This window comes from Takifugu rubripes, chromosome 20 (genome assembly GCF_901000725.2).
Source record: "Takifugu rubripes chromosome 20, fTakRub1.2, whole genome shotgun sequence".
Taxonomy (NCBI): Eukaryota; Metazoa; Chordata; class Actinopteri; order Tetraodontiformes; family Tetraodontidae; genus Takifugu; species Takifugu rubripes.
The window spans coordinates 12,332,465-12,359,627 of NC_042304.1; the positions used below are offsets into that span (position 1 = coordinate 12,332,465).

At 44.7% G+C, this 27,163-nt stretch overlaps 2 protein-coding genes across 2 annotated transcripts; both read right to left on the bottom strand.

Moving 5' to 3' along the window:
• Positions 1-607: 607 nt before the first annotated feature.
• On the bottom strand, positions 608-17,408 carry LOC101066988 (sodium/iodide cotransporter-like). Its single transcript, XM_029827801.1, has 19 exons — positions 17,313-17,408; positions 17,164-17,229; positions 16,532-16,656; positions 5,045-5,431; positions 4,714-4,779; positions 4,524-4,575; positions 4,362-4,429; positions 3,983-4,137; positions 3,661-3,801; positions 3,138-3,267; positions 2,944-3,032; positions 2,747-2,859; positions 2,565-2,635; positions 2,371-2,457; positions 1,918-2,117; positions 1,722-1,819; positions 1,446-1,525; positions 1,214-1,282; positions 608-1,067 (listed from the first exon to the last, which is right to left on the bottom strand). Exons 4-19 carry the CDS (start codon positions 5,405-5,407, stop codon positions 984-986), a joined length of 1,866 nt encoding a protein of 621 aa, XP_029683661.1. The 5' UTR covers positions 5,408-5,431; positions 16,532-16,656; positions 17,164-17,229; positions 17,313-17,408; the 3' UTR covers positions 608-983.
• A 2,977-nt stretch (positions 17,409-20,385) lies between these two features.
• Positions 20,386-25,109, bottom strand: LOC101073545 (sodium/iodide cotransporter). The gene is made up of 16 exons (XM_029827775.1): positions 24,563-25,109; positions 24,232-24,297; positions 24,042-24,093; positions 23,880-23,947; positions 23,484-23,638; positions 23,162-23,302; positions 22,639-22,768; positions 22,448-22,536; positions 22,251-22,363; positions 22,068-22,138; positions 21,910-21,996; positions 21,457-21,656; positions 21,261-21,358; positions 20,983-21,062; positions 20,771-20,839; positions 20,386-20,626 (listed from the first exon to the last, which is right to left on the bottom strand). The coding sequence occupies exons 1-16, from the start codon at positions 24,989-24,991 to the stop codon at positions 20,543-20,545; spliced, it is 1,932 nt and encodes a 643-aa protein (XP_029683635.1). The 5' UTR covers positions 24,992-25,109; the 3' UTR covers positions 20,386-20,542.
• Between the last annotated feature and the right edge of the window lie 2,054 nt (positions 25,110-27,163).

Consider the following 27,163-nt stretch of genomic DNA (forward strand, 5'->3'; position numbering starts at 1 on the left):
AATAGCCATATTCATGTTTGCACATTCCAAGATTTACCTTTGTGTGGAAACACACCAAGCAAATAAGTTCTGGAAATACTAATTTCTTCCAAGATTTAAATTTGAACAGAAATTCCATACATGGGCAGCCCTCTAATCGATATCACATAATCACATAGGTTTGAAAGTGAAAAGGTTGAGAAGATGACAATGAATTACCTTTTATCCTGCACACACTCACAATTGATTACAAATGCAACACTCATAAAGCAAAGTTGCATGACAGAATTCTCATTTTATCACCCATTTTACACTAGTATACGCAGGTTAATATTTTTTAGGTGCAATAAATCTGGAGACAATCCTACACCCGTACAAACGCAGTAAGCTTATATGTAACACATTTATTTTAGAATTAATACAGTTTAGTTTAGAATTCAGGATTTGTCTTTTAATGATCTAGAACATAGGTCAGAAATATTGGATTTAGTGTTTAGAAAAAGACTAAACTAGGATACAATTTTAAGCTTGTTTTACTGTCTTTTGTTTGTATATGCTAAAACTCGGGGCATCTGAAATTCACTGTTGGTTTCCAGGTGTCAGGAATGATGATTCTGCAGATTTCCGGTTCAGAACAAGTCATCCTTTAATGTTTCATAAGTGGAGGAAAAGGCAAAAAGTTTAAAAGTGCAATTATGGTAAAACTTCTCTGAATGGATGCACAGGGAATATTCATAAAGTTTTTAAAACTTTCTTTGCACAGAGTTATAGTGTTTTTATTGGTTAAGGACTCATTTCACTGCTCATAAAATCTCTGACATTTACACAGAAAAAGGAAAAAGTCCCATTAACGTGTCTGTTGTCACAGATATGCATGTCAAACAATAATTCCATGGCTTAGATGTTTGATTAAAATAGATTTCCTTTGGTTTTATTAAGCATAAATACTCGATCTGCCACCTCTGAACAAGGATGACAGTATTCAACAGGTTGCCCCTTAGTATTTATAAGAGTTGACCTTCATTTTCACTGTATGGTTTCCTTTCTGCCCCGTCTTTTAAAGGCACGAGTTCCGTCTCATTGAATCCCTGCGGGACAACGTAACAGACCAAAGAGTCCAGTTAGAAACTTAGCATTTCTAGGAGGCAGAACCCCATACTATCCATACTTCCACAAGAGGAGAAAGAAAGCACACATTCTCCAGAACAGAAAGGCCATTTAAAGATGCCCTCACCTCCTCGCGGTCCATGTCTGTTTTTCTACATGTACGGTGACAGGGAAGCAGCTGTGACAACGCTCGAGTCTTAAAGAAAAAAAGACAAAACTTACGGCTTAGACAAGCAAAATAGCAACGAGAAGCCGGCATAAAAGCTATTTTGTTAACAGCATACGCCCGGATCGGAACATTCTGCATATTCAACAAAGCAGACCTTTGGAAAAGTGATGATGTATAATTCACAACATACACTCTCTCCTGCCGACATGTCCTTCTTTTTCAGATCCCACCACAACAGTCCCTCTGGAATGTCCTCCCTCTTGGTTGGTCCTGTGTGTAGAGGAATGTCAGAATTCAGCTTTTAGTGTCACAGTAAAAAAATAAAAAACCTTCTTAATATTACACAGAAAGAATATAAAGGTTTTATTACAAGGTCAGCGATTCCGCAACACCTCAATTCAGTGTTTATTGGATTTTTAGGAATATGTCATGGTGTATCAGCAGTTTTTCTCGCTTCTCATCTCACCGTACACGTAGCTGACTATGAGTCCAACTACAACAACCGAACTTGTCGCAATGGCACCAAAGTAGAGGTAAGAAACGGAGTAGAAGTAGTGCAGGCCCCTTAAGTTCAGAGAAGGAACAAAAACATCCTGACTGTTAAATGGAAACATTTATTTACCTTAATCATTTATGTCCAACTGTTTTTTATTTTTACAAACCCCTGATCGCTGTTGTGATGAAGGACAGAGATGGCTTCCAGGTCCTGTGGAGGGGTGGGGGTCAGCGTGAGGTTACCGGGACACTTGTCCGCGTAGCTCGGCAGGACGCCCATGGTCTCCCGACTGGGTGGGTAAAGAGTGGAACCAATGGCGAGCCACACCGAGACAGAGAAACCCACCATGAATCCACAGAAGGCCCCCTGGTAGATCCAAGACAGGGGTCAAAGGTCGTCTTCCTTTTAAATCCTGATATTTCTTGGTAAGGTCAAAGGTGAACATTTATTGAACTGCAAAACTGCCAATGATGTATGTACATTGATGTATATTTGACCTATCAATGACCCAAAGTAATTGATTATAAATAGCTAAATAAAAATGCGAGAATAAGAACAATTATCATCATTCTTTTCTGAATGAGGGATGAAATAACAGGGGATGAAACGATTCACCTACGAGTTTGTTTGATGCTGGGATAAAGATCCCCAAAGTAAAAACACCCATTAAAGGACCACTGACCACACCCATGACAGTGAAGGAGCCCTGCAAGACAAACGAGAGGCAGAAAAATCAGATCACACACACACACACACACACACACACACACACACACACACACACACACACACACACACACACACACATTTTACCTGAAGCACACCCCAGTCCAGGAAGGAGGACAGGGCAGCTAAAGTTAAACATCCAGCTCCATACAGCACAGCTATGAGGGGAAAAAAAACTGCAATAATGCTCACAAATGTTCTGAATCCACATTTGTCTAACATTTCAATAACGCAGGACAGTAAAAAGCCTCTTTGGCGAGAAGACGTACACAATCCTCGTGAAATGAACAAGAGTTTCTTCTGGGTCATGTGTTGCACTCGAGGTTTCAGCAGATCCTCGATGGTTACTGCAGCCATAGCGTTGATGCTTGTGGAGACGGTGCTGTAAAAAAGCCATTATGATCCAGATATTAAATATTTAGTGGCATTTACTCAGTTGATTTCACGCATGTAAGGATGTAAATACCTGAGGGTCCCGCTATAAGCACAGGCCAGGAAAAGACCTGGAAAACCAGGGAGATTTTGGAAAATTTCCAAGACGAAATATGGGACATACTGCAGACACAGAGAGAACGAGAGACAAGCTAGTTCATAGTTCATTCCACTGATTCAAAAATGTGTGTCAAGAGGGAAGCATTTATTTGCATGTGTTGGCGGTACCAGATCAGGAGAAGCGATCCTCCCAGACTTCAGCGGATCACAGTCGCTATAATAGGCAAACATGACGATCCCACAGATTGCCGCACTGCCCACAATCATATACTGTCCCACCTGGTTGACAAACACCGCCCTGAATTTGACAGAAACGTTGACAGGGTCAGGACTAAAGCTCCTCCTCAGGAACCGCCTCCAGTCCTGCAAAGGTTGGATCAGGACAGATGGACCGAAGCCACACCCGTGTCACCCTTCACGGTTGTAATTTCACCATCATGGCTGCTGTTTTCTGCCCTTTTCTGATGTCATATCTAATGTAGTAATATAATGTAAGGAAGGCAGAACAAATTAGATATTGATCATTGCTGTTGTGCAATTTCAAAATAGATATAAAATACTCAACCGGCCTGCATTAGCATTGTGCTAGGTCCAGCTCACTGAACCATCTGTTTGCTACTTTTATGTCTAATACAGGCGAATTTGAGATGTTTTGGTGCTTGGTATGAAGGCCAAACTGGTCTCCACTCACCACTGGGCGTGTTTTTCTGTTCTGCAAGAGATGTACCGCTGGACTTGAGCTTGGTTCACGCCGTTCATGGCCAGCCACACCAGTGCCCCGCCCACCGACAGGGTCCAGAAGGTATACCGCTTTCGTGGGTCAGGATCAAAACTTGGGGGAAAAACATTAAATTCTGCATGTGGTAATGCATGTTTTCCACATCTTTTAATGTATTTTGAAACCATTTCACACAATTACTCTGACATTTTCACCATCTTAAAGAGACTCTCATCCTTCCAGCACCAAATCTTTCGAGTTTGCAAATGCAGCTAAACGGTAGCATTGTTTTTACTCGTCAAAATTAATACGTGATCCATTATTGGCAATCTCCAGGACTTTTCCAGGACCGCCAACCAGAATTGTGCCGTGGATGTAGATGGCCAGGAAGCCCAACAGCATCACGCATGTCTGGAACACATCAGTCCAGATCACAGCTTTCATGCCCCCCTGTAGCAGACAAAAACACACCTTTACAACTGACACAGACTAAATAAATATTTGCTGAGTTTCTTGAAACCAGTGCTTTTTGGAAGGTTCCATCAGCAAAAAATAAACAATTAACTCATTAACTAGAGCCAACGCGCGCCTTCAAGATGTAATATCCAGTTTATTTCCACTGTGCTGTGGATTAAAAGGGCAGATTAAAAGGTTCAGGGTTTCCAGGTCCTCACCATGGTCGTGTAAATTGTGCAAATGATCCCCGTTGAACACAGGGACACCCAGATGTTGAGTCCAGAAGCTGAAAAGGAAAACAGTTGAATCAATCAGGGGAACTATTTCTCAGAACTTTGGAATTCCAGACTGATGAAACACTGTCAGGCGGCGTCCCCCACCTTGGTTGAGGATTAAAGCGGGAGCGTAGATGACGATTCCGGTGTAAAGCATCTAGAAGGAACAGAAACTGGGATAAAATGCTACCGAACAGGCTGACTTAGAATCACAGAGTTATCAAACATTTCATTTTCCAGCATGCATTGCACATGTGGTATTATTGTGCCATCTGGGAACATCTGAGCTTCTTACAGTCACCACCAGGAACTGGATACTGCCCAGCAGCTGCATCCCTCTGCCAAATCTCATCTTCAAGTACTGTGACAGGCAGAGAGCTTCAGTTACAACCCAGCAGAATATCTGAGCACACATCCCCCGTCAGTCCTCACCTCCTCTATTCACCCCTTTCATTCACCCACAGGTGCGTTCAACAGGTGTGTTTGGTCACATTCGAACCTCGACCCCTCATTCCGATAAAACCCAAACAATCTCCCTACCATTTCCCAGTCCAAATACAACGAGAACTTTCAAACTGTAGGATCGATACTTTGGTTGGGTATCAACATTTATAAATCTGTTTGACCTGATTGCTGCTGGTGATTCCCAGGCGAAAGAAAACTGGCAGGAAGAAGAACGCCGTCAGCAGGGAGTTGATGCTCTGCCCGAGGCACATGTAGATGAACTTGGAGCCGTGATTATAAACCTCAGAGGGAACACCCAGAACCTGGACGGCTGACATAAAACTGGCGCAGAGAGAGAGCCCGACGGGCACGGCCGTCATGGACCGGCCACCGGTGAAAAAGTCGTCAATGCTTGTCTCCTGAGAGCTTTTCCTCAGGGCGTGGAACAGGCCGATGGCCATCGAGACGACCAGCATGACCGCGGAGACGCCGTAGTCGGCCAACACAAAACCTGGCCTGCTGCTCTCACTGGAGGACTCGTCCATGACTTGTGTTGTTGGATTCAAGACCTGCCAAGAGGGAACCAGAGTGAAATCCAAAGTTATCTTCATCACCAACAAGCAATAAGATGACCATTTCTATTCAGGAACCATCACACTAAAATGACCACGTGTGTTTCAAGAGACACAATTCACACAAAATGTTAGACCAGAAAGACAGGTTCAGCTGCACCGGAGATACCTAACAAGGTAACCACGTGAAACAAGGATCAACAAATATAATTGCCAACTATAAACTATGGTTAGTTGCTGATACAAGACCAATAAACGGATTGTACAATGCCTGGAAATAATGTTGCACAATTGTTGGGTTCAAACGACCTGAAACATGAGAAAAACAAATGAGGCAAAGACAACAGTTTTGAATTTTACTTGCAAGGAGAACGGAGAGATGTGCTCAGTTCCAGATCTCCAACACGTTCTGACGCACTCCCACCATCCTTCTTTTATTGAAATTAGGAGGTTCCAAGTTACACAGAATTCAAATGTGTCTAAAGGGAGGGGGAAAACACAAGATAGCAGGTCCCATACAAAGCAAAAGACTGTAAATCATAATGGTGAGATTATACGTAGGTCTTCACTGATTTGATTAGCTTAGCTCGCACACAGCACATTCTTCCATATCAGACAGATTAAAAGAACAGCTCCTGGGTCAGGCTCTGCAGCTCTATCTCCAGTCAATGTCACTTCTCCACAGCAGCTGCATTTCTGTCGCCCTTGACCAGAGAAGTTTGAGTTGACACATCAAGCATCATGAACATTAAGCATTAGCAAATAATAAGAAACATTAAGTAATGAGAAACAATATAACAAGAATAAAGAATATAACAAGGTAAAAGCAAATAAGAGATAACTTTAATATAATGGATCTAACAACAATCTCCAATAACAAAAGTAAATAGAAAATGTCAAAATGAAAATGTTTGCATATCGACCGGGTATTGGTGTGGATGACGCTGTCATCTACCTGCTGCACCGGTCACTCTCACACCTAGAGAGCACCGGGAGCACTGTGAGAGTCATGTTCTTTGGCTTCTCCAGTGCCTTCAGCACAATCCAGCCATCACTGCTGAGAGGGAAGATGGAGGGAGCCGGAGTCGACTGTCACCTGGCTGCCTGGACCACCGACTACCTCACCAACAGACTACAGAACGTGAGGCTCCGTGACTGTGAGTCCGACATGGTTGTCTGCAGCACGGGGGCACCGCAGGGTACAGTTCTCTCTCCCTTCCTCTTCACTCTCTACACATCGGACTTCAGCCACAACTCGGACAGCTGCCACCTCCAGAAGTTCTCTGACGATACAGCCATCGCTGGACGTGTGTCTGAGGGGAACGAACTGGAGGACAGGGAGGTCATCACCAACTTTGTCGCCTGGTGTGAACTGAACCATCAGCGCATCAACGCCAGCAAGTCAAAGGAGGTGCTGATAGACTTCAGTAGGAAGGCTCCTCACACTGCACCCGTGAACATCCAGGGTTTGGACGTTGAGATCGTGGAGGAGTACAAATACCTGGGTGTTCATCTCAACAATAAACTGGACTGGACTCATAACACAGACGCCCTGTACAAGAAGGGCCAAAGTCGTCTTCATCTGTTGAGGAGACTGAGGTCCTTTGGAGTGTGCAGGTCACTGCTTAGGACTTTTTATGACTCTGTGGTGGCATCGGTGATCTTCTACGCTGTGGTCTGCTGGAGCTGTGGAAGCTCAGAGAGGGACAGGAAGAGACTCAACAAACTGTTCAGACGGGCTGGCTCAGTCCTGGACTGCTCTCTGGACTCCATTGACGAGGTGGGTGAGAGGAGGATGTTAGCCAAGCTGACATCAATTATGGACACCCCCTCTCACCCCCTACACGAGACTGTGGGGGCCTTAGGCAGCTCCTTCAGCAGCAGACTGTTACACCCACGGTGTAAAAGGGAACGTTACTGCAGGTCATTCATCCCAACTGCCGTCAGATTGTGCAACATGCACAACACTTAATTGTAGCACCAATAACCCAGGGTTGGCATATTTGCACTAACTAATCATCCTGCCTCTGGAATGTTTTATTTGCACCTTCATTTTTATTCACACTGTCCGACACTCCTTCTGTACATAATTTTAATTTCTGTATATACTGTACAATGTACATAGCAATGTACATAATATAAGAGTCCTTTTATTTTTATTTTTTTTCTTTTATTACTTTTCTGTATTGTTCACCACGGGCTACCGCTGTAACGTGCAATTTCCCTGATGTGGGATCAATAAAGTTTTTTATCCTTATCCAATTTGACCATAAAGACAGACTTGCATACATAACAAACATCAACATAACAAAAAGCAGAGACAAGTCTAAATTTCCTAAAATCTTAAATACATCCTAAAGCCTTCCCCTTCACACTGGCGCTACACAGGTCAATCAGGTGCACCTGAAGTATCTTTGGTAAAGAATCAGCCAGCAACCACAAGGACAATGAGGAGATGGTCGGAGGAGATTTATGAGACGTCTCAGGGCTGTTTTGAGGTGACACCGGCACTCCGAGAACCCCATGGAGTGGACGTTGATGGGTTCACATCATAGATAGACTATCAAATTCAGCATGGACTCAACTGTCCCAGCCAGGACTGTCCATTTTTATACAAATAATGAACGACATTAGAGGAGTTGGCAGGGTAAACAATACATAGGAAGCCAAAAGTAGACATCAAAGGGATTGTGACCCACTGGGCTGCGTCATATGGAGACAAACATAGACAGACATATCGATTCTGACTCTGACTCTGGTTGCACCCGAATTATTAGCGGTAAAACTAAGGTATAAACTTTTAGAAAATAAAGAAATAGGTTAAAGAAGAGGAGGGGCAGGGTGGGAAGAGTGGATCTGCTCAGTTGCTTCCTGCCCCACTCACAGTCACACCTCCCCAGACTCGTGGATGTGATGAGCAGATGCAAATCCTCTTTGTCTCCTGTTTGCTGCTAAGTAATCCATTCCAATCTTTGAACGCTGCCGTTCTAACTCATTCTTTGAACAAATAAACGTCTTTGAGGTAGCCTACTTTTAAATAGGAAGTTGATTGACATTCCTTGGTATCATCCTGCTTCATAACACTTAGTTGAATGAGAAAACCAGAGCCTTAAGGGAGAGCTGACAATAACATGTTATGTACCAAGTGAACTTGGGGTTGAGCACAGCCACTGGTGTTCATGCCTTTGAAAACCTCCCCAGGGGCTAAAACACACCGAACATGCCACATATTGACTGTGATAAACTAACTTCAAGTTTTGTGCAAACAAGCTTGGTGTGCAGAGCAGAGGCCCAAAGCAACCACCAGGGTTCACTTTGCGATGTCATAATAAAGGCAGGAGATTGTGTGTGAAAGTTCTCAAAAGAAAGTGGGCTGAGCCAAGGTGGTCTGGACCAGTTGAAGAGGTAGAGAGTACCTCCCACGCAGTCCAGGTAAAAGGTCAAGGTGCCCACTTTACCGCCCTCCAGCACTTTAAGAGAGGTGAGGACTGATTTGTGTGAGCAAAGCGATGGGTCTGAACTTCAGTGACAAATTGGATCAAAACTGAAGCTACTCAACCCAACATGGAGTGAAAGAGAGCCTGGCGCCCCTGTAGGAGGACTTTGACCATAGTGTTGCAGCATTAAGGAATGAGGCACAACAATTCACACTGACATGAACAAAGAGGATCTACACACACCCTATAGAGTTGCAGGGATGACGGCGGCCTGGTGTAATAACGACCCTGAGAGTTTGCAATGTACAGTAAAATGTTATGATCCCCCTACTGTCTCCGAGTTATTTGATTCTGTAAACACAGCACACGGTCCAGGGCTTTTCCTTGGCTGTTATGGGAAGTGTAAATTTGCATATTAGCTAAATATTTGGTTTCACCTGATAGATTTAGTTTTAACAATTAGATTTAGATTTAGCATGTAGGTTTAGCATTTATATGAAACATTTCAAATATACATTTAACTATTGGATATATTACAAGCTGAAAATGTTGTTATAAATATCCTAAAAAGTGAGTTAAAAAACCCAAAACGCACTAATCTTTTGGCCATGGTTTGAAGATAATTCCAAGGAAATTATTAAGTTAGATATAGTTATTTCTTGAGCGAGCCACTTTACAAACGGGATCCCATAACGTTCAGTTTATTATTTTATCAGTATTCTTCAACAAGTAATCAGCCAATTACATGGCTGAAACTCAATGCATTTAACCATGTGGGTGGGGGTCACGTCAACTTGCTGAGGTTCAAACTGAGCGTCACAATGGGGACGAAAGGGGATCGAAGTGACTTTGAACGTTGATATTTACTGTTATTTACTTGATTCTGCACATTATTAATCAAAACATATAGAGTTAATATAACATCTCACTCAACACATTGAAAGGAGTAGGAGTAAGACTTATTGTACAATAACATTACCAACGTTAAACTTTATTCAGAACATAAATGAATGAAACAACAAATTATCTCAGTCAAACCCGCCTTTAAACAATGAATTCATGGTTCTGATTTTAGTAAATTTCCACATACATTTGAGCTGGACTGATGGCGTTGTGTGCTTGGCTGACTGTTTTCCTGCTGTATGGGTTTCCAGCAGATACTTCCAGGAAGAGACAGGGTTTTCTAAGCTTCATTGAATTCTACTTTACTGTCTTTGCTTAGAATGCTTCATTTCAACTTCAAAATTATCTATCTATCTATTATCTATATTAATTGAACTTCAGCTCTTGTACACTTCCTGTCAACAAACAGGGAAAATAGAGGGTGATTGCCATCACTCTCCACTCTCCACCTTTGAGAGCATCTGTCATTATTAATCTCCTACATTCACATGTATTGCAAGGTATTGTCCATTATATTTTTAGTCATATTTTCTTTATAAGTTGGGCATTATTTATACCTTTATGACAGAACCAAGTGAACTGCAGTAATAGCGATGCGTGCATTACGGACATTATTGTCTGTGTAAATTCTCAGTCATCCAGGTCATTGTATCCAAGGTAGTTTTCTCTGTCAACTGGACTGGGTTTCTTCTCTTGAAGACGTTTCGCCTTCTATCCAGAAGGCTTCTTCAGTTCTGAAATCGCTGGGGAGAGAGCTTGAGAATATATAGCCCCTGGACCATTTGCATGCTAATGATCTGGGTGGTCACCTGAGAGTCGTTAGCAGGGTCGTTGGTCGGGTCGTTGACCTAGTTTCTGTTGAGGTGTCTCCCCTTTGTCTGCTGGGTCACATGGTGATGAGTCACTGGGTCTCTTGGAATGGTGTGAATGTTTGTTTTGCTGTTGGAAGGAGTGGAGGACTGCATTGTATGTGGGTGATAGGAAGTGCCTCAGGCCACCACCCCTGTTTAAGGATGGTTTCTCCAATTTAACATGGATAGCTTCCTTGACCCCCCTTTCGAACCAGCGGTCTTCTCTGGCCAGTATCCGTACTTGGCTGTCCTCGAAGGAGTGCCCACTCTCCTTTAAGTGTAAGTGGACTGCTGAATCCTGACCCGAAGAGGTGGCACGTCTGTGTTGTGCCATTCTTCTGTGTAGAGGTTGTTTGGTTTCCCCAATGTACAGTTCCTTGCATTTCTCCTGGCACTGTACAGCATAAACAACATTACTTTGTTTGGGTCTTGGTGTCTTGTCCTTTGGGTGTACTAACCTCTGTCTGAGAGTGTTGCTGGGTTTGAAATGAACCGGTATGTCGTGTTTCTGGAGGATCCTCCTAAACTTCTCCGAGACTCCAGACAGGTAGGGGATGGAAACGCTGCGGCGTTTGTTTCTCTCCTCCTCTCCTTTGCTGAGGTCTTGCTTTCTTGAGGTTTTGGTGAAGGCCCAGTCTGGGTAGCCACATGTTTTGAGAGCTGTCTTAATGTGGTTCTGTTCCTTCTTTCTGCCTTGGGATGTGGTGGGTATTTCCCTGGCCCGGTGTTGGAGAGTTCTGATCACTCCCAACTTGTGTTCCAGTGGGTGGTGAGAGTCAAACTGGAGGTACTGGTCGGTATGTGTAGGTTTTCTGTAGACTTCGATGGTGAGATTTCTGTCCTCAGTGATCTTGACTGCGCAGTCCAGAAAGGCCAGACTGTTTCCTTTTACCTCTTCCCGGGTGAATTTTACATGCTCGTCTGTTTTGTTGAGGTGATCGGAGAACGCTTCCAATTCTTGTATTTGAATTTTGACCCAGGTGTCATCCACATACCTGAACCAGTGGCTTGGCGCAGTTCCTGTGAAGGATGTCAGGGCCTGGGATTCCACCTTCTCCATGTATAGATTGGCAACTATAGGGGATACTGGTGAGCCCATGGCACAGCCATGTTTCTGCCTGTAGAAGCCTTCTCTGTACTGGAAATAGGTGGTGTTCAAACACAGGTCCAGCATGGTGCAGATTTGGGCCGGTGTTAAGGTTGTTCTTTCTGTAAGATTCTTGTCCAATAGAAGGTGCTTGTGGATGGTGTCTATGGCGCTGGCGGTGGGGATGCACGTGAAGAGTGACGTGACATCATAAGATACCATAGTCTCTTCTGGAAGTAGTGTGAGTCCAATGACTTTTTGAGCAAAGTCTTGGGAGTTTTTGATGTGGTGTGGGGTGTTGCCAACCATGGGCGACAAGATGGAGGCCAAGTATTTGGAAATGTTGTAGGTTACCGAATTGATGCTGCTTACTATGGGTCTGAGAGGGGTCCCTGGTTTGTGGATCTTGGGCAATCCATAAATGCAAGGGATGGTTTCTCCTGGATATAGACGGTAGTATTGTGGTCTGTCAATGGCTTTATCCTTTTCCAGTTTCTGTAGTAAGTCTACCACCTTCTTCTTGTATGAGCTGGTGGGGTCCCGTTTGAGTTTCTCATACGTGGCGGTATCTGTCAGAAGACTGAGTATTTTGGTGTCATAGTCAGTGGTATTGAGTACGACCGTGCACCTACCTTTGTCAGCTGGTAAGATGGTGATGTTCTTGTCCTTGGCTAAGGATGCAATGGCTCTTTTTTCCTCATTCGTGATATTGGAGGTGGGAGGTTTTGCACTAGCAAGAGCGGCTGTTACCTTGAGTCTAATCTGTTCTGCTTCTGCTTCCGGGAGTTTGTTGTTTCTAATGGCAGTCTCAGTGGCTGTGATGAGTTCGACAGTCGGTACCTCTTCAGGGGTGACTGAAAAATTCAAACCTTTGGACAGCACTTCCTCCTCGGCTTGTGTGAGCTCCCTGTCTGATAGGTTTTTTCACCCATTTCTCCCGTTGTGAGTCAGACAGGGATGTGACATGGTTGGAGAAGGGGTTGGTTCCGCTGGGGTTGTGTTTTGCCAGTAGGGTGGTGAATTTTCGGATCTGACGTTCCTTGGTCCTGGTGTGTTGGGTGTGCTGAGTCCTGGAAACGAGTTTGGCTATTTCTTCCATTACTTCAGAGGGGAGCAGTAGGTGTAGTTCCTCCCTTCTTTCATCTAACTTAGCTTCCAGGGTGTTTATGGTAAAGTGGATTTGTCTGATCCTTTCATTGAGTAAGCGTTTTTCCGTCATGTGAAGAATTACCTGGGCTCTGTGTCCTTTTACTGTTGATCTGATGCGTAGACAGGTGGGAGTCATCTTCTGCTGTCGACATCTGAGGTTGTAGCGGAGGTGGTTCTTAAAGTCCGCTAACTTCTTGGCTGTTTTCTCAAGCTCTCGCACCAACCGAAGGGTATCTCTCCCAAAATGTGATGCAAGATGTCTGTGTAAATTCTCAGTCATCCAGGTCATTGTATCCAAGGTAGTTTTCTCTGTCAACTGGACTGGGAGCCGAGGAGGAAGTGCTGTCCAAAGGTTTGAATTTTTCAGTCACCCCTGAAGAGGTACCGACTGTCGAACTCATCACAGCCACTGAGACTGCCATTAGAAACAACAAACTCCCGGAAGCAGAAGCAGAACAGATTAGACTCAAGGTAACAGCCGCTCTTGCTAGTGCAAAACCTCCCACCTCCAATATCACGAATGAGGAAAAAAGAGCCATTGCATCCTTAGCCAAGGACAAGAACATCACCATCTTACCAGCTGACAAAGGTAGGTGCACGGTCGTACTCAATACCACTGACTATGACACCAAAATACTCAGTCTTCTGACAGATACCGCCACGTATGAGAAACTCAAACGGGACCCCACCAGCTCATACAAGAAGAAGGTGGTAGACTTACTACAGAAACTGGAAAAGGATAAAGCCATTGACAGACCACAATACTACCGTCTATATCCAGGAGAAACCATCCCTTGCATTTATGGATTGCCCAAGATCCACAAACCAGGGACCCCTCTCAGACCCATAGTAAGCAGCATCAATTCGGTAACCTACAACATTTCCAAATACTTGGCCTCCATCTTGTCGCCCATGGTTGGCAACACCCCACACCACATCAAAAACTCCCAAGACTTTGCTCAAAAAGTCATTGGACTCACACTACTTCCAGAAGAGACTATGGTATCTTATGATGTCACGTCACTCTTCACGTGCATCCCCACCGCCAGCGCCATAGACACCATCCACAAGCACCTTCTATTGGACAAGAATCTTACAGAAAGAACAACCTTAACACCGGCCCAAATCTGCACCATGCTGGACCTGTGTTTGAACACCACCTATTTCCAGTACAGAGAAGGCTTCTACAGGCAGAAACATGGCTGTGCCATGGGCTCACCAGTATCCCCTATAGTTGCCAATCTATACATGGAGAAGGTGGAATCCCAGGCCCTGACATCCTTCACAGGAACTGCGCCAAGCCACTGGTTCAGGTATGTGGATGACACCTGGGTCAAAATTCAAATACAAGAATTGGAAGCGTTCTCCGATCACCTCAACAAAACAGACGAGCATGTAAAATTCACCCGGGAAGAGGTAAAAGGAAACAGTCTGGCCTTTCTGGACTGCGCAGTCAAGATCACTGAGGACAGAAATCTCACCATCGAAGTCTACAGAAAACCTACACATACCGACCAGTACCTCCAGTTTGACTCTCACCACCCACTGGAACACAAGTTGGGAGTGATCAGAACTCTCCAACACCGGGCCAGGGAAATACCCACCACATCCCAAGGCAGAAAGAAGGAACAGAACCACATTAAGACAGCTCTCAAAACATGTGGCTACCCAGACTGGGCCTTCACCAAAACCTCAAGAAAGCAAGACCTCAGCAAAGGAGAGGAGGAGAGAAACAAACGCCGCAGCGTTTCCATCCCCTACCTGTCTGGAGTCTCGGAGAAGTTTAGGAGGATCCTCCAGAAACACGACATACCGGTTCATTTCAAACCCAGCAACACTCTCAGACAGAGGTTAGTACACCCAAAGGACAAGACACCAAGACCCAAACAAAGTAATGTTGTTTATGCTGTACAGTGCCAGGAGAAATGCAAGGAACTGTACATTGGGGAAACCAAACAACCTCTACACAGAAGAATGGCACAACACAGACGTGCCACCTCTTCGGGTCAGGATTCAGCAGTCCACTTACACTTAAAGGAGAGTGGGCACTCCTTCGAGGACAGCCAAGTACGGATACTGGCCAGAGAAGACCGCTGGTTCGAAAGGGGGGTCAAGGAAGCTATCCATGTTAAATTGGAGAAACCATCCTTAAACAGGGGTGGTGGCCTGAGGCACTTCCTATCACCCACATACAATGCAGTCCTCCACTCCTTCCAACAGCAAAACAAACATTCACACCATTCCAAGAGACCCAGTGACTCATCACCATGTGACCCAGCAGACAAAGGGGAGACACCTCAACAGAAACTAGGTCAACGACCCGACCAACGACCCTGCTAACGACTCTCAGGTGACCACCCAGATCATTAGCATGCAAATGGTCCAGGGGCTATATATTCTCAAGCTCTCTCCCCAGCGATTTCAGAACTGAAGAAGCCTTCTGGATAGAAGGCGAAACGTCTTCAAGAGAAGAAACCCAGTCCAGTTGACAGAGAAAACTACCTTGGATACGGACATTATTAACATTACCATTAATAAATAATGGTAAAGCAATAAATTGAGAGCCTTAAGGAAACCCTCTTCTCCGACTAGGTAATGGCCAGTATTGCTTCCAGTGGTTAGTTATCTGTATCAAATAACTGCTTTTTCATTCTGCCAAGGTGGATGAGTTCTATTAGTTTAGTTCTTTTATTAAATGTCTCCATTAAAGGGGCTTTATGAAATGAAGCCCATTGTCTTGCAGTAGTTGTGCAGTCTTGCCTCTACCAATACAACAGACATGCTGACACACTGCAGCAGCCAGACAAGCCGGTCGCTAAGTCATCAGTGGCAATAACAACTTCACCACCGTGGTGCTTCGTGGATGAGAGTTTGTCCAGCAGATTTACCTCCTCATTCAGTTTCAATCCACGATTCCATGATCTGCTTCTGTCATTTTGTCTATTCTTTTAAATGTAACCCTACTTAAAACACTGATAACTGTTGTGCAACTCAATGCACTGAGGCATCTAAGTGTGGTCAAGCCAACTTGCTGAAGTTCAAGCAACAGAATGGGGAAGAAAGGGGATTTAAGTGATTTTTGCAATTATAATTGCTTTCAACCGTAACTAGAAAACTCCCAAATTTGAAATGAGATTACACGCTATTTGTTAAACTAAGAGAATTACACTCTTACAATAAACTGACTTTATTATCTCTAATTAACAGTGAAGTTTTAGCTGCCAATATTGGTTTATTGTTTATTTACAACTTAAAAACTTCACACAACAGTACTGTGAATCGGGGAAGAGAAGAGAAGTAGTCATTTTTCCTTCACACTCGCTGTCCCGCTCGCTCTTGCGTGCTAGCTTTTATTAATTGGGATTCATCATCAGTCTTACTCACCCTGGTCTGTGCAGAAACACCTGAGTACCCGACGGTCCTGCAACCTATTAACCCCATAAATGCTGGTCGAGACAATTTTTAGCACAACGTGTTTGTTTCTAACAAACATAAATCCCCATAACACATATTTGAAATACTTTTAGCCTTTTTAAACCTTTTAAAGTTATTTACTCTCTATTATTTATAGTAATAACCCAAACTATTTGTACCAAAACCTTATGTTTTTACTCCCATTTTTATTTATTTTTTTCATAAACAGAATTCCGCATGTGGAGGTAAGACTCACCTGCTGTGTCCGGTCCAGTTGCAGCCGGTGTGAGATGAGTGTGCGGCCGGTCTGTTTCCCTCACCTGCTGCTTCCATCTGCAGCCGCTGTTGCCGCCTCCGGTGTTTGCACGTGAGGTTCCTCCCCTGGAGGCAGAGCACAGCACATCAGACACAGGTGAGGTTGCAGCGCCTGACGCCGCCGTTGAAAATGCTTTGATGTAAAATGAGTTTTCCTTGAGTGCATTGGGAGAATCAAAGCAATCTCCAAAGTATTCCAGGTTTGTGCTCTTGGAGCGCGAGATCATTAATTATTGTCGATCTATAATAGACGACAAGCGCAGAACAGACAGACAGACAGACAGACAGACAGACAGACAGGCAGACAGGCAGACAGACAGGCAGGCAGGCACGCAGGCAGACAGGCAGGCAGGCAGGCAGGCAGGCAGGCAGACAGACAGACAGGCAGACAGACAGACAGACAGGCAGGCAGACAGACAGACAGGCAGGCAGGCAGGCAGGCAGGCAGGCAGGCAGGCAGACAGACAGACAGGCAGACAGGCAGACAGACAGACAGACAGGCAGGCAGGCAGACAGACAGACCTGTCCTTCTAAAGCAGAAAGCTTGAAGTGCTCTTGAAACGCTGCACTGACCTTTGACCTGATCAGACACAGGCCACCGACACCAGCAGACGACACAGCTCCACAAACCATCACTGACTGGGAAATTTACATTTATCAGAAAAGAGGACGTTGGTCCGCTGAGCAACCGTCCCGTCCTTCCTGGCTGTTGAAGCACTGACCTCAGCTGCAGCCCACTCCCTGAATCCTCCTTGAATCTCCAACATATCCTTGAACAGGCTTCATTTTACCATCCTCTCAAGGTCACGCTTGTCCCTGTTCCCCATGAGCTCTTGCGTTGAGGAATGCAAGTGGGGCAATGATCGCCTTCTGAACAACTGTCAAGTCAGCAGTCCTCCCTACTGGACCAGACTAAAACCATTTAAAGGCTCAAGAAGCCTTTAAGTAAATGTACTTTTGTACAACAGCAATGAACAGAAATTAAAAGAACTGTTGATGTTGTTGGCTCTGTAGTCAAATCTTTCTAATCTCAATTGAAATGTTGTTTTTTTTTCCTGCGTTTGCATGACAGACAGTCCAGGGGGCGCTTCAGTTGAATTTCTCTTCGTTGATGGTTTCTGGGCTGCGACAGGAAGCCGTAAACCCTCAGTGCTGAACAGCAAATCCGCAGAAAATGTCTCTTTTCCTGTAACCGAGCCGAGCTTCACTGTATTGTTGTGCACAACCTTTTCTTTTTGTGGTTCTGCTCATGTCTTTAGCACAGAACATTGTGAGTCGTCGCCCTGTAGTTCAGTGATTGATGTTGAAAGATTCCAGCTTCCAAAATGATGGCTTATGCATCATGTTCACTCCAACACTTTTACTCTAACACAGGCCTCCACCCAGCTGATGCCTCCATGGCCCCGGTTAACATCCGGGTGGCTTCGGCAGTTTTCTTGTTTCTGCAGCTGTTAAACCTGCTGCTCCGTGTCAGAAATGCAACACTCATAAAGCAACAGTTGCATGACAGAATTCCCATTTTATCACCCATTTTACACTAGTATACGCAGGTTAATATTTTTTAGGTGCAATAAATCTAGAGACAATCCTACACCCGTACAAACGCAGTAAGCTTATACGTAACACATTTATTTTAGAATTAATACAGTTTAGTTTAGAATTCAGGATTTGTCTTTTAATGATCTAGAACATAGGAATATTGGCTTTAGTGTTTAGAAAAAGACTAAACTAGGATACAATTTTAAGCTTGTTTTACTTTCTTTTGTTTGTATATGCTAAAACTCGGGGCATCTGAAATTCACTGTTGGTTTCCAGGTGTCAGGAATGATGATTCTGCAGATTTCCGGTTCAGAACAAGTCATCCTTTAATGTTTCATAAGTGGAGGAAAAGGCAAAAAGTTTAAAAGTGCAATTGTGGTAAAACTTCTCTGAATGGATGCACAGGGAATATTCATAAAGTTTTTAAAGCTTTAATTGCACAGGGTTATAGTGTTTTTTATTGGTTAAGGACTCATTTCACTGCTCATAAAATCTGTGACATTTACACAGAAAAAGGAAAAAGTCGTGGCTCTTGTCACAGATTTGCATGTCAAACAATAATTCCATGTGTGGCAGGGCGTGGAATGCCCTCCGCACAGGTGCCATATGGAGGTAGTGCCTTAATTGGTGGGCGGGGAGAAAAGGTTTATATAAGGCACTGCCTCCAGCTGGCTCTAGTTAATTTCCCCCTTCGACGAAGGTGTGGCGTGGTTGCAGCTTATCTGGGCTGTTCGACCAACTGAACCTGTCCCAGAACGAGCATGCTGTCTGGCAGCGCCAAGGTAAAAGCACGGCATGCTAACGCATATTTCCTCTGGTCACGACGTAAAGTGCAACAGTGCTTGAACGTGTGCTTGCTACTTGTTTCAGAAGGTTGGGGCTTCCTCCCGCCATCCTTCAGTCTAGAGCGCTTTGCCGTAAGGGCGCGCGCGCTAGTTGGCACTGGGCAGGTAAGGCGCAGCAATGCACGTCACTGACTCCCCCACTCACTCAGTTGATAAATGGTAATGGGGCTGTTCTCGCTGCAGTTGGCTGCCGGCTGGGGTCAGTGGGTCGCGATGCCCCAGCGGGAACCCCTCATGGAGTGGTGGCGCCACCAAATATAGTCGGCACAGATTACCTCGCTTACTGGACCCACTGCTGCTTTGGCTCGGTCCTTTGGTTCGGGATTCGCTCTCGCTCTCCCCTCGCTCCCCTTGCTCGGAGAAACGGCGCTGAGAGCTTTTGCCAACATTTTAGACTCTTAACCGTGTGTAAATTGTATCAATTTATATTTACCTTTTTTTTTAGGTTTTGTTGCTTTTCGTTTCTTGGTTGACGTTGTGTTCTTTTAGACGACCTGGTCACCAATTATTTGCCTGTCTGTGTGAGGTGTGTGTTTGTGTGTGCGTGTGTGCTCGTCGCGTCTGATTATCATTGTAAATTTAATTGTTCCTTCTCCTTGTGGACAGGTGCTGCGGGCCACGGTGGGGACCCAACCCCTGGTGGAGGGCGTTTTCATCACCCCCCTCGTGTGTGGTTTTGCTTGCAGTAGCACGGGTGTTTTTAGTTTGTTTATCTCCCCTAATTGAGTTTTACCTGCCGGTGCGGCCCCAGCCCTGTCCACCCCTTTTGTTAATTTAACTTTTATACAGCAGTTATATTTTGTTGTATTGGATTTTAATAAAATTGTAGCGCATAACCCTCAATCCCGTCTCTGCCTCTGGAATAGAACCTTATCTGCGTGTGCCTGTTCTCCGGTTAATTCCTGGGGTGAAATTCCCCAGGTGGCGTTGTCGTCAACCGATACACCCTCTCTGCACCCCGCCACACATGGCTTAGGTCAGGCATGGGCAAACTAAGGCCCGGGGGCCACACGCGGCCCGTTAAACGGTTTAATCCGGCCCGCCAAACTTGAAAAATTGAATGAATAAACCTTGTTAATGTTAAATTTTCACTGCAATTCTGGTGTTTTCCCACTAGAAAAGAGTCAGGAGGAGAGTGATGGTGATATCCTGAAGGATAACAGAACTTTCAGTGCTTTAAAATAGAAATGGTTAATTTTTTTTTAAAGGCACATTTTATTCATTTGATTTTAAGTGTTTTAAGACTCATTCCAAAGTCAGATATTTTGTTGTAATGCTTCCCTTCATTTTCATTTGAAATTAAAGCACATGTTTTCTCCATATCCCAAGATGTGTATTTTTTCTCCAATGAGGTGAGGTTACCAAAGCACTCCATCCATCCATCTGCTCCTGGTCCGGCCCCTTTGTCAAATGTTAGAACCCATTGTGGCCCACGAAACAAAATGTTTGCCCACCCCTGGCTTAGGTGTTTGATTAAAATGGATTTCCTTTGGTTTTATTAAGCATAAATACTCGATCTGCCACCTCTGAACAAGGATGACAGTATTCAACAGGTTGCCCCTTAGTATTTATAAGAGTTGACCTTCATTTTCACTGTATGGTTTCCTTTCTGCCCCGTCTTTTAAAGGCACGAGTTCCATCTCATTGAATCCCTGCGGGACAACGTAACAGACCAGAGTCCAGTTAGAAACTTGGCATTTCTAGGAGGCAGAACCCCATACTATCCATACTTCCACAAGAGGAGAAAGAAAGCACACATTCTCCAGAACAGAAAGGCCATTTAAAGATGCCCTCACCTCCTCGCGGTCCATGTCTGTTTTTCTACATGTACGGTGACAGGGAAGCAGCTGTGACAACGCTCGAGTCTTAAAGAAAAAAAGACATAGCAAAATAGCAACGAGAAGCCGGCATAAAAGCTCTTTTGTTAACAGCATACGCCCGGATCGGAACATTCTGCATATTCAACAAAGCAGACCTTTGGAAAAGTGATGTATAATTCACAACATACACTCTCTCCTGCCGACATGTCCTTTTTTTTCAGATCCCACCACAACAGTCCCTCTGGAATGTCCTCCCTCTTGGTTGGTCCTGTGTGTAGAGGAATGTCAGAATTCAGCTTTTAGTGTCACAGTAAAAAAAAAAAAAAAAAAACCTTAATATTACACAGAAAGAATATAAAGGTTTTCTTACAAGGTCAGCGATTCCGCAACACCACAATTCAGTGTTTATTGGATTTTTAGGAATATGTCATGGTGTATCAGCAGTTTTTCTCGCATCTCATCTCACCGTACACGTAGCTGACTATGAGTCCAACTACAACAACCGAACTTGTCGCAATGGCACCAAAGTAGAGGTAAGAAACGGAGTAGAAGTAGTGCAGGCCCCTTAAGTTCAGAGAAGGAACAAAAACATCCTGACTGTTAAATGGAAACATTTATTTACCTTAATCATTTATGTCCAACTGTTTTTTATTTTTACAAACCCCTGATCGCTGTTGTGATGAAGGACAGAGATGGCTTCCAGGTCCTGTGGAGGGGTGGGGGTCAGCGTGAGGTTACCGGGACACTTGTCCGCGTAGCTCGGCAGGACGCCCATGGTCTCCCGACTGGGTGGGTAAAGAGTGGAACCAATGGCGAGCCACACCGAGACAGAGAAACCCACCATGAATCCACAGAAGGCCCCCTGGTAGATCCAAGACAGGGGTCAAAGGTCGTCTTCATTTTCAATCCGTATATTTTTTGGTAAGGTCAAAAGGTGAACATTTATTGAACTGCAAAACTGCCAATGATGTATGTACATTGATGTATATTTGACCTATCAATGACCCAAAGTAATTGATTATAAACGGGTAAAAAAAATGCGAGAATAAGAACAATTTTCATCATTTTTTTCTGAATGAGGGATGAAATAACAGGGGATGAAACGATTCACCTACGAGTTTGTTTGATGCTGGGATAAAGATTCCCAAAGTAAAAACACCCAATAAAGGACCACTGACCACACCCATGACAGTGAAGGAGCCCTGCAAGACAAACGAGAGGCAGAAAAATCAGATCACACACACACACACACACACACACACACACATTTTACCTGAAGCACACCCCAGTCCAGGAAGGAGGACAGGGCAGCTAAAGTTAAACATCCAGCTCCATACAGCACAGCTATGAGGGGGAAAAAAAACTGCAATAATGCTCACAAATGTTCTGAATCCACATTTGTCTAACATTTCAATAACGCAGGACAGTAAAAAGCCTCTTTGGCGAGAAGACGTACACAATCCTCGTGAAATGAACAAGAGTTTCTTCTGGGTCATGTGTTGCACTCGAGGTTTCAGCAGATCCTCGATGGTTACTGCAGCCATGGCGTTGATGCTTGTGGAGACGGTGCTGTAAAAAAGCCATTATGATCCAGATATTAAATATTTAGTGGCATTTACTCAGTTGATTTCACGCATGTAAGGATGTAAATACCTGAGGGTCCCGCTATAAGCACAGGCCAGGAAAAGACCTGGAAAACCAGGGAGATTTTGGAAAATTTCCAAGACGAAATATGGGACATACTGCAGACACAGAGAGAACGAGAGACAAGCTAGTTCATAGTTCATTCCACTTCAAAAATGTGTGTCAAGAGGGAAGCATTTATTTGCATGTGTTGGCGGTACCAGATCAGGAGAAGCGATCCTCCCAGACTTCAGCGGATCACAGTCGCTATAATAGGCAAACATGACGATCCCACAGATTGCCGCACTGCCCACAATCATATACTGTCCCACCTGGTTGACAAACACCGCCCTGAATTTGACAGAAACGTTGACAGGGTCAGGACTAAAGCTCCTCCTCGGGAACCGCCTCCAGTCCTGCAAAGGTTGGATCAGGACAGATGGACCGAAGCCACACCTGTGTCACCCTTCACGGTTGTAATTTCACCATCATGGCTGCTGTTTTCTGCCCTTTTCTGATGTCATATCTAATGTAGTAATATAATGTAAGGAAGGCAGAACAAATTAGATATTGATCATTGCTGTGGTGCAATTTCAAAATAGATATAAACTACTCAACCGGCCTGCATTAGCATTGTGCTAGGTCCAGCTCACTGAACCATCTGTTTGCTACTTTTATGTCTAATACAGGCGAATTTGAGATGTTTTGGTGCTTGGTATGAAGGCCAAACTGGTCTCCACTCACCACTGGGCGTGTTTTTCTGTTCTGCAAGAGATGTACCGCTGGACTTGAGCTTGGTTCACGCCGTTCATGGCCAGCCACACCAGTGCCCCGCCCACCGACAGAGTCCAGAAGGTATACCGCTTTCGTGGGTCAGGATCAAAACTTGGGGGAAAAACATTAAATTCTGCATGTGGTAATGCACGTTTTCCACATCTTTTAATGTATTTTGAAACCATTTCACACAATTACTCTGACATTTTCACCATCTTAAAGAGACTCTCATCCTTCCAGCACCAAATCTTTTGAGTTTGCAAATGCAGCTAAACGGTAGCATTGTTTTTACTCGTCAAAATTAATACGTGATCCATTATTGGCAATCTCCAGGACTTTTCCAGGACCGCCAACCAGAATTGTGCCGTGGATGTAGATGGCCAGGAAGCCCAACAGCATCACGCATGTCTGGAACACATCAGTCCAGATCACAGCTTTCATGCCCCCCTGTAGCAGACAAAAACACACCTTTACAACTGACACAGACTAAATAAAACTCCCACAGGATGAGTTATTTGCTGAGTTTCTTGAAACCAGTGCTTTTTGGAAGGTTCCATCAGCAAAAAATAAACAATTAACTCATTAACTAGAGCCAACGCGCGCCTTCAAGATGTAATATCCAGTTTATTTCCACTGTGCCGTGGATTAAAAGGGCAGATTAAAAGGTTCAGGGTTTCCAGGTCCTCACCATGGTCGTGTAAATTGTGCAAATGATCCCCGTTGAAAACAGGGACACCCAGATGTTGAGTCCAGAAGCTGAAAAGGAAAACAGTTGAATCAATCAGGGGAACTATTTCTCAGAACTTTGGAATTCCAGACTGATGAAACACTGTCAGGCGGCGTCCCCCACCTTGGTTGAGGATTAAAGCGGGAGCGTAGATGACGATTCCGGTGTAAAGCATCTAGAAGGAACAGAAACTGGGATAAAATGCTACCGAACAGGCTGACTTAGAATCACAGAGTTATCAAACATTTCATTTTCCAGCATGCATTGCACATGTGGTATTATTGTGCCATCTGGGAACATCTGAGCTTCTTACAGTCACCACCAGGAACTGGATACTGCCCAGCAGCTGCATCCCTCTGCCAAATCTCATCTTCAAGTACTGTGACAGGCAGAGAGCTTCAGTTACAACCCAGCAGAATATCTGAGCACACATCCCCCGTCAGTCCTCACCTCCTCTATTCACCCCTTTCATTCACCCACAGATGCGTTCAACAGGTGTGTTTGGTCACATTCGAACCTCGACCCCTCATTCCGATAAAACCCAAACAATCTCCCTACCATTTCCCAGTCCAAATACAACGAGAACTTTCAAATTGTAGGATCGATACTGTGGTTGGGTATCAACATTTATAAATCTGTTTGACCTGATTGCTGCTGGTGATTCCCAGGCGAAAGAAAACTGGCAGGAAGAAGAACGCCGTCAGCAGGGAGTTGATGCTCTGCCCGAGGCACATGTAGATCAACTTGGAGCCGTGATTATAAACCTCAGAGGGAACACCCAGAACCTGGACGGCTGACATAAAACTGGCGCAGAGAGAGAGCCCGACGGGCACGGCCGTCATGGACCGGCCACCGGTGAAAAAGTCGTCAATGCTTGTCTTCTGAGAGCTTTTCCTCAGGGCGTGGAACAGGCCGATGGCCATCGAGACGACCAGCATGACCGCGGAGACGCCGTAGTCGGCCAACACAAAACCTGGCCTGCTGCTCTCACTGGAGGACTCGTCCATGACTTGTGTTGTTGGATTCAAGACCTGCCAAGAGGGAACCAGAGTGAAATCCAAAGTTATCTTCATCACCAACAAGCAATAAGATGACCATTTCTATTCAGGAACCATCACACTAAAATGACCACGTGTGTTTCAAGAGACACAATTCACACAAAATGTTAGACCAGAAAGACAGGTTCAGCTGCACCGGAGATACCTAACAAGGTAACCACGTGAAACAAGGATCAACAAATATAAATGCCACCTATAAACTATGGTTAGTTGCTGATACAAGACCAATAAATGGATTGTACAATGCCTGGAAATAATGTTGCACAATCTCCAATAACAAAAGTAAATAGAAAATGTCAAAATGAAAATGTTTGCATATCGACCGGGTATTGATGAGGATGACGCTGTCATCTACCTGCTGCACCGGTCACTCTCACACCTAGAGAGCACCGGGAGCACTGTGAGAGTCATGTTCTTTGGCTTCTCCAGTGCCTTCAGCACAATCCAGCCATCATTGCTGAGAGGGAAGATGGAGGGAGCCGGAGTCGACTGTCCCCTGGCTGCCTGGACCACCGACTACCTCACCAACAGACTACAGTACGTGAGGCTCCGTGACTGTGAGTCCGACGTGGTTGTCTGCAGCACGGGGGCACCGCAGGGTACAGTTCTCTCTCCCTTCCTCCTTACTCTCTACACATCGGACTTCAGCCACAACTCGGACAGCTGCCACCTCCAGAAGTTCTCTGACGATACAGCCATCGCTGGACGTGTGTCTGAGGGGAACGAACTGGAGGACAGGGAAGTCATCACCAACTTTGTCGCCTGGTGTGAACTGAACCGTCTGCGCATCAACGCCAGCAAGTCAAAGGAGGTGCTGATAGACTTCAGTAGGAAGGCTCCTCACACTGCACCCGTGAACATCCAGGGTTTGGACGTTGAGATCGTAGAGGAGTACAAATACCTGGGTGTTCATCTCAACAATAAACTGGACTGGACTCATAACACAGACGCCCTGTACAAGAAGGGCCAAAGTCGACTTCATCTGTTGAGGAGACTGAGGTCCTTTGGAGTGTGCAGGTCACTGCTTAGGACTTTTTATGACTCTGTGGTGGCATCGGTGATCTTCTACACTGTGGTCTGCTGGAGCTGTGGAAGCTCAGAGAGGGACAGGAAGAGACTCAACAAACTGGTCAGACGGGCTGGCTCAGTCCTGGACTGCTCTCTGGACTCCATTGACGAGGTGGGTGAGAGGAGGATGTTAGCCAAGCTGACATCAATTATGGACACCCCCTCTCACCCCCTACACGAGACTGTGGGGTCTTAAGCAGCTCCTTCAGCAGCAGACTGTTACACCCACGGTGTAAAAGGGAACGTTACTGCAGGTCATTCATCCCAACTGCCGTCAGATTGTGCAACATGCACAACACTTAATTGTAGCACCAATAACCCAGGGTTGGCATATTTGCACTAACTAATCATCCTGCCTCTGGAATGTTTTATTTGCACATCTTATTTGCACCTTCATTTTTATTCACACTGTCCGACACTCCTTCTGTACATAATTTTAATTTCTGTATATACTGTACAATGTACATAGCAATGTACATAATATAAGAGTCCTTTTATTTTTATTTTTTTTCTTTTATTACTTTTCTGTATTGTTCACCACGGGCTACCGCTGTAACGTGCAATTTCCCTGATGTGGGATCAATAAAGTTTTTTATCCTTATCCAATTTGACCATAAAGACAGACTTGCATACATAACAAACATCAACATAACAAAAAGCAGAGACAAGTCTAAATTTCCTAAAATCTTAAATACATCCTAAAGCCTTCCCCTTCACACTGGCGCTACACAGGTCAATCAGGTGCACCTGAAGTATCTTTGGTAAAGAATCAGCCAGCAACCACAAGGACAATGAGGAGATGGTCGGAGGAGATTTATGAGACGTCTCAGGGCTGTTTTGAGGTGACACCGGCACTCCGAGAACCCCATGGAGTGGACGTTGATGGGTTCACATCATAGATAGACTATCAAATTCAGCATGGACTCAACTGTCCCAGCCAGGACTGTCCATTTTTATACAAATAATGAACGACATTAGAGGAGTTGGCAGGGTAAACAATACATAGGAAGCCAAAAGTAGACATCAAAGGGATTGTGACCCACTGGGCTGCGTCATATGGAGACAAACATAGACAGACATATCGATTCTGACTCTGACTCTGGTTGCACCCGAATTATT

Coding starts and splice junctions, on each gene's coding strand:
- LOC101066988 (XM_029827801.1), bottom strand. CDS start 5,407: ATGGACGAGTCCTCCAGTGAGAGCAGCAGGCCAGGTTTTGTGTTGGCC. Junction 4,780..5,044: donor GAATCACCAGCAGCAATCAG/GTCAAACAGATT, acceptor TGCCTGTCACAG/TACTTGAAGATGAGATTTGG. Junction 2,118..2,370: donor TCCCAGCATCAAACAAACTC/GTAGGTGAATCG, acceptor TGGATCTACCAG/GGGGCCTTCTGTGGATTCAT.
- LOC101073545 (XM_029827775.1), bottom strand. CDS start 24,991: ATGAAGATAACTTTGGATTTCACTCTGGTTCCCTCTTGGCAGGTCTTG. Junction 24,298..24,562: donor GAATCACCAGCAGCAATCAG/GTCAAACAGATT, acceptor TGCCTGTCACAG/TACTTGAAGATGAGATTTGG. Junction 22,537..22,638: donor GGATCGCTTCTCCTGATCTG/GTACCGCCAACA, acceptor CTGTGTCTGCAG/TATGTCCCATATTTCGTCTT.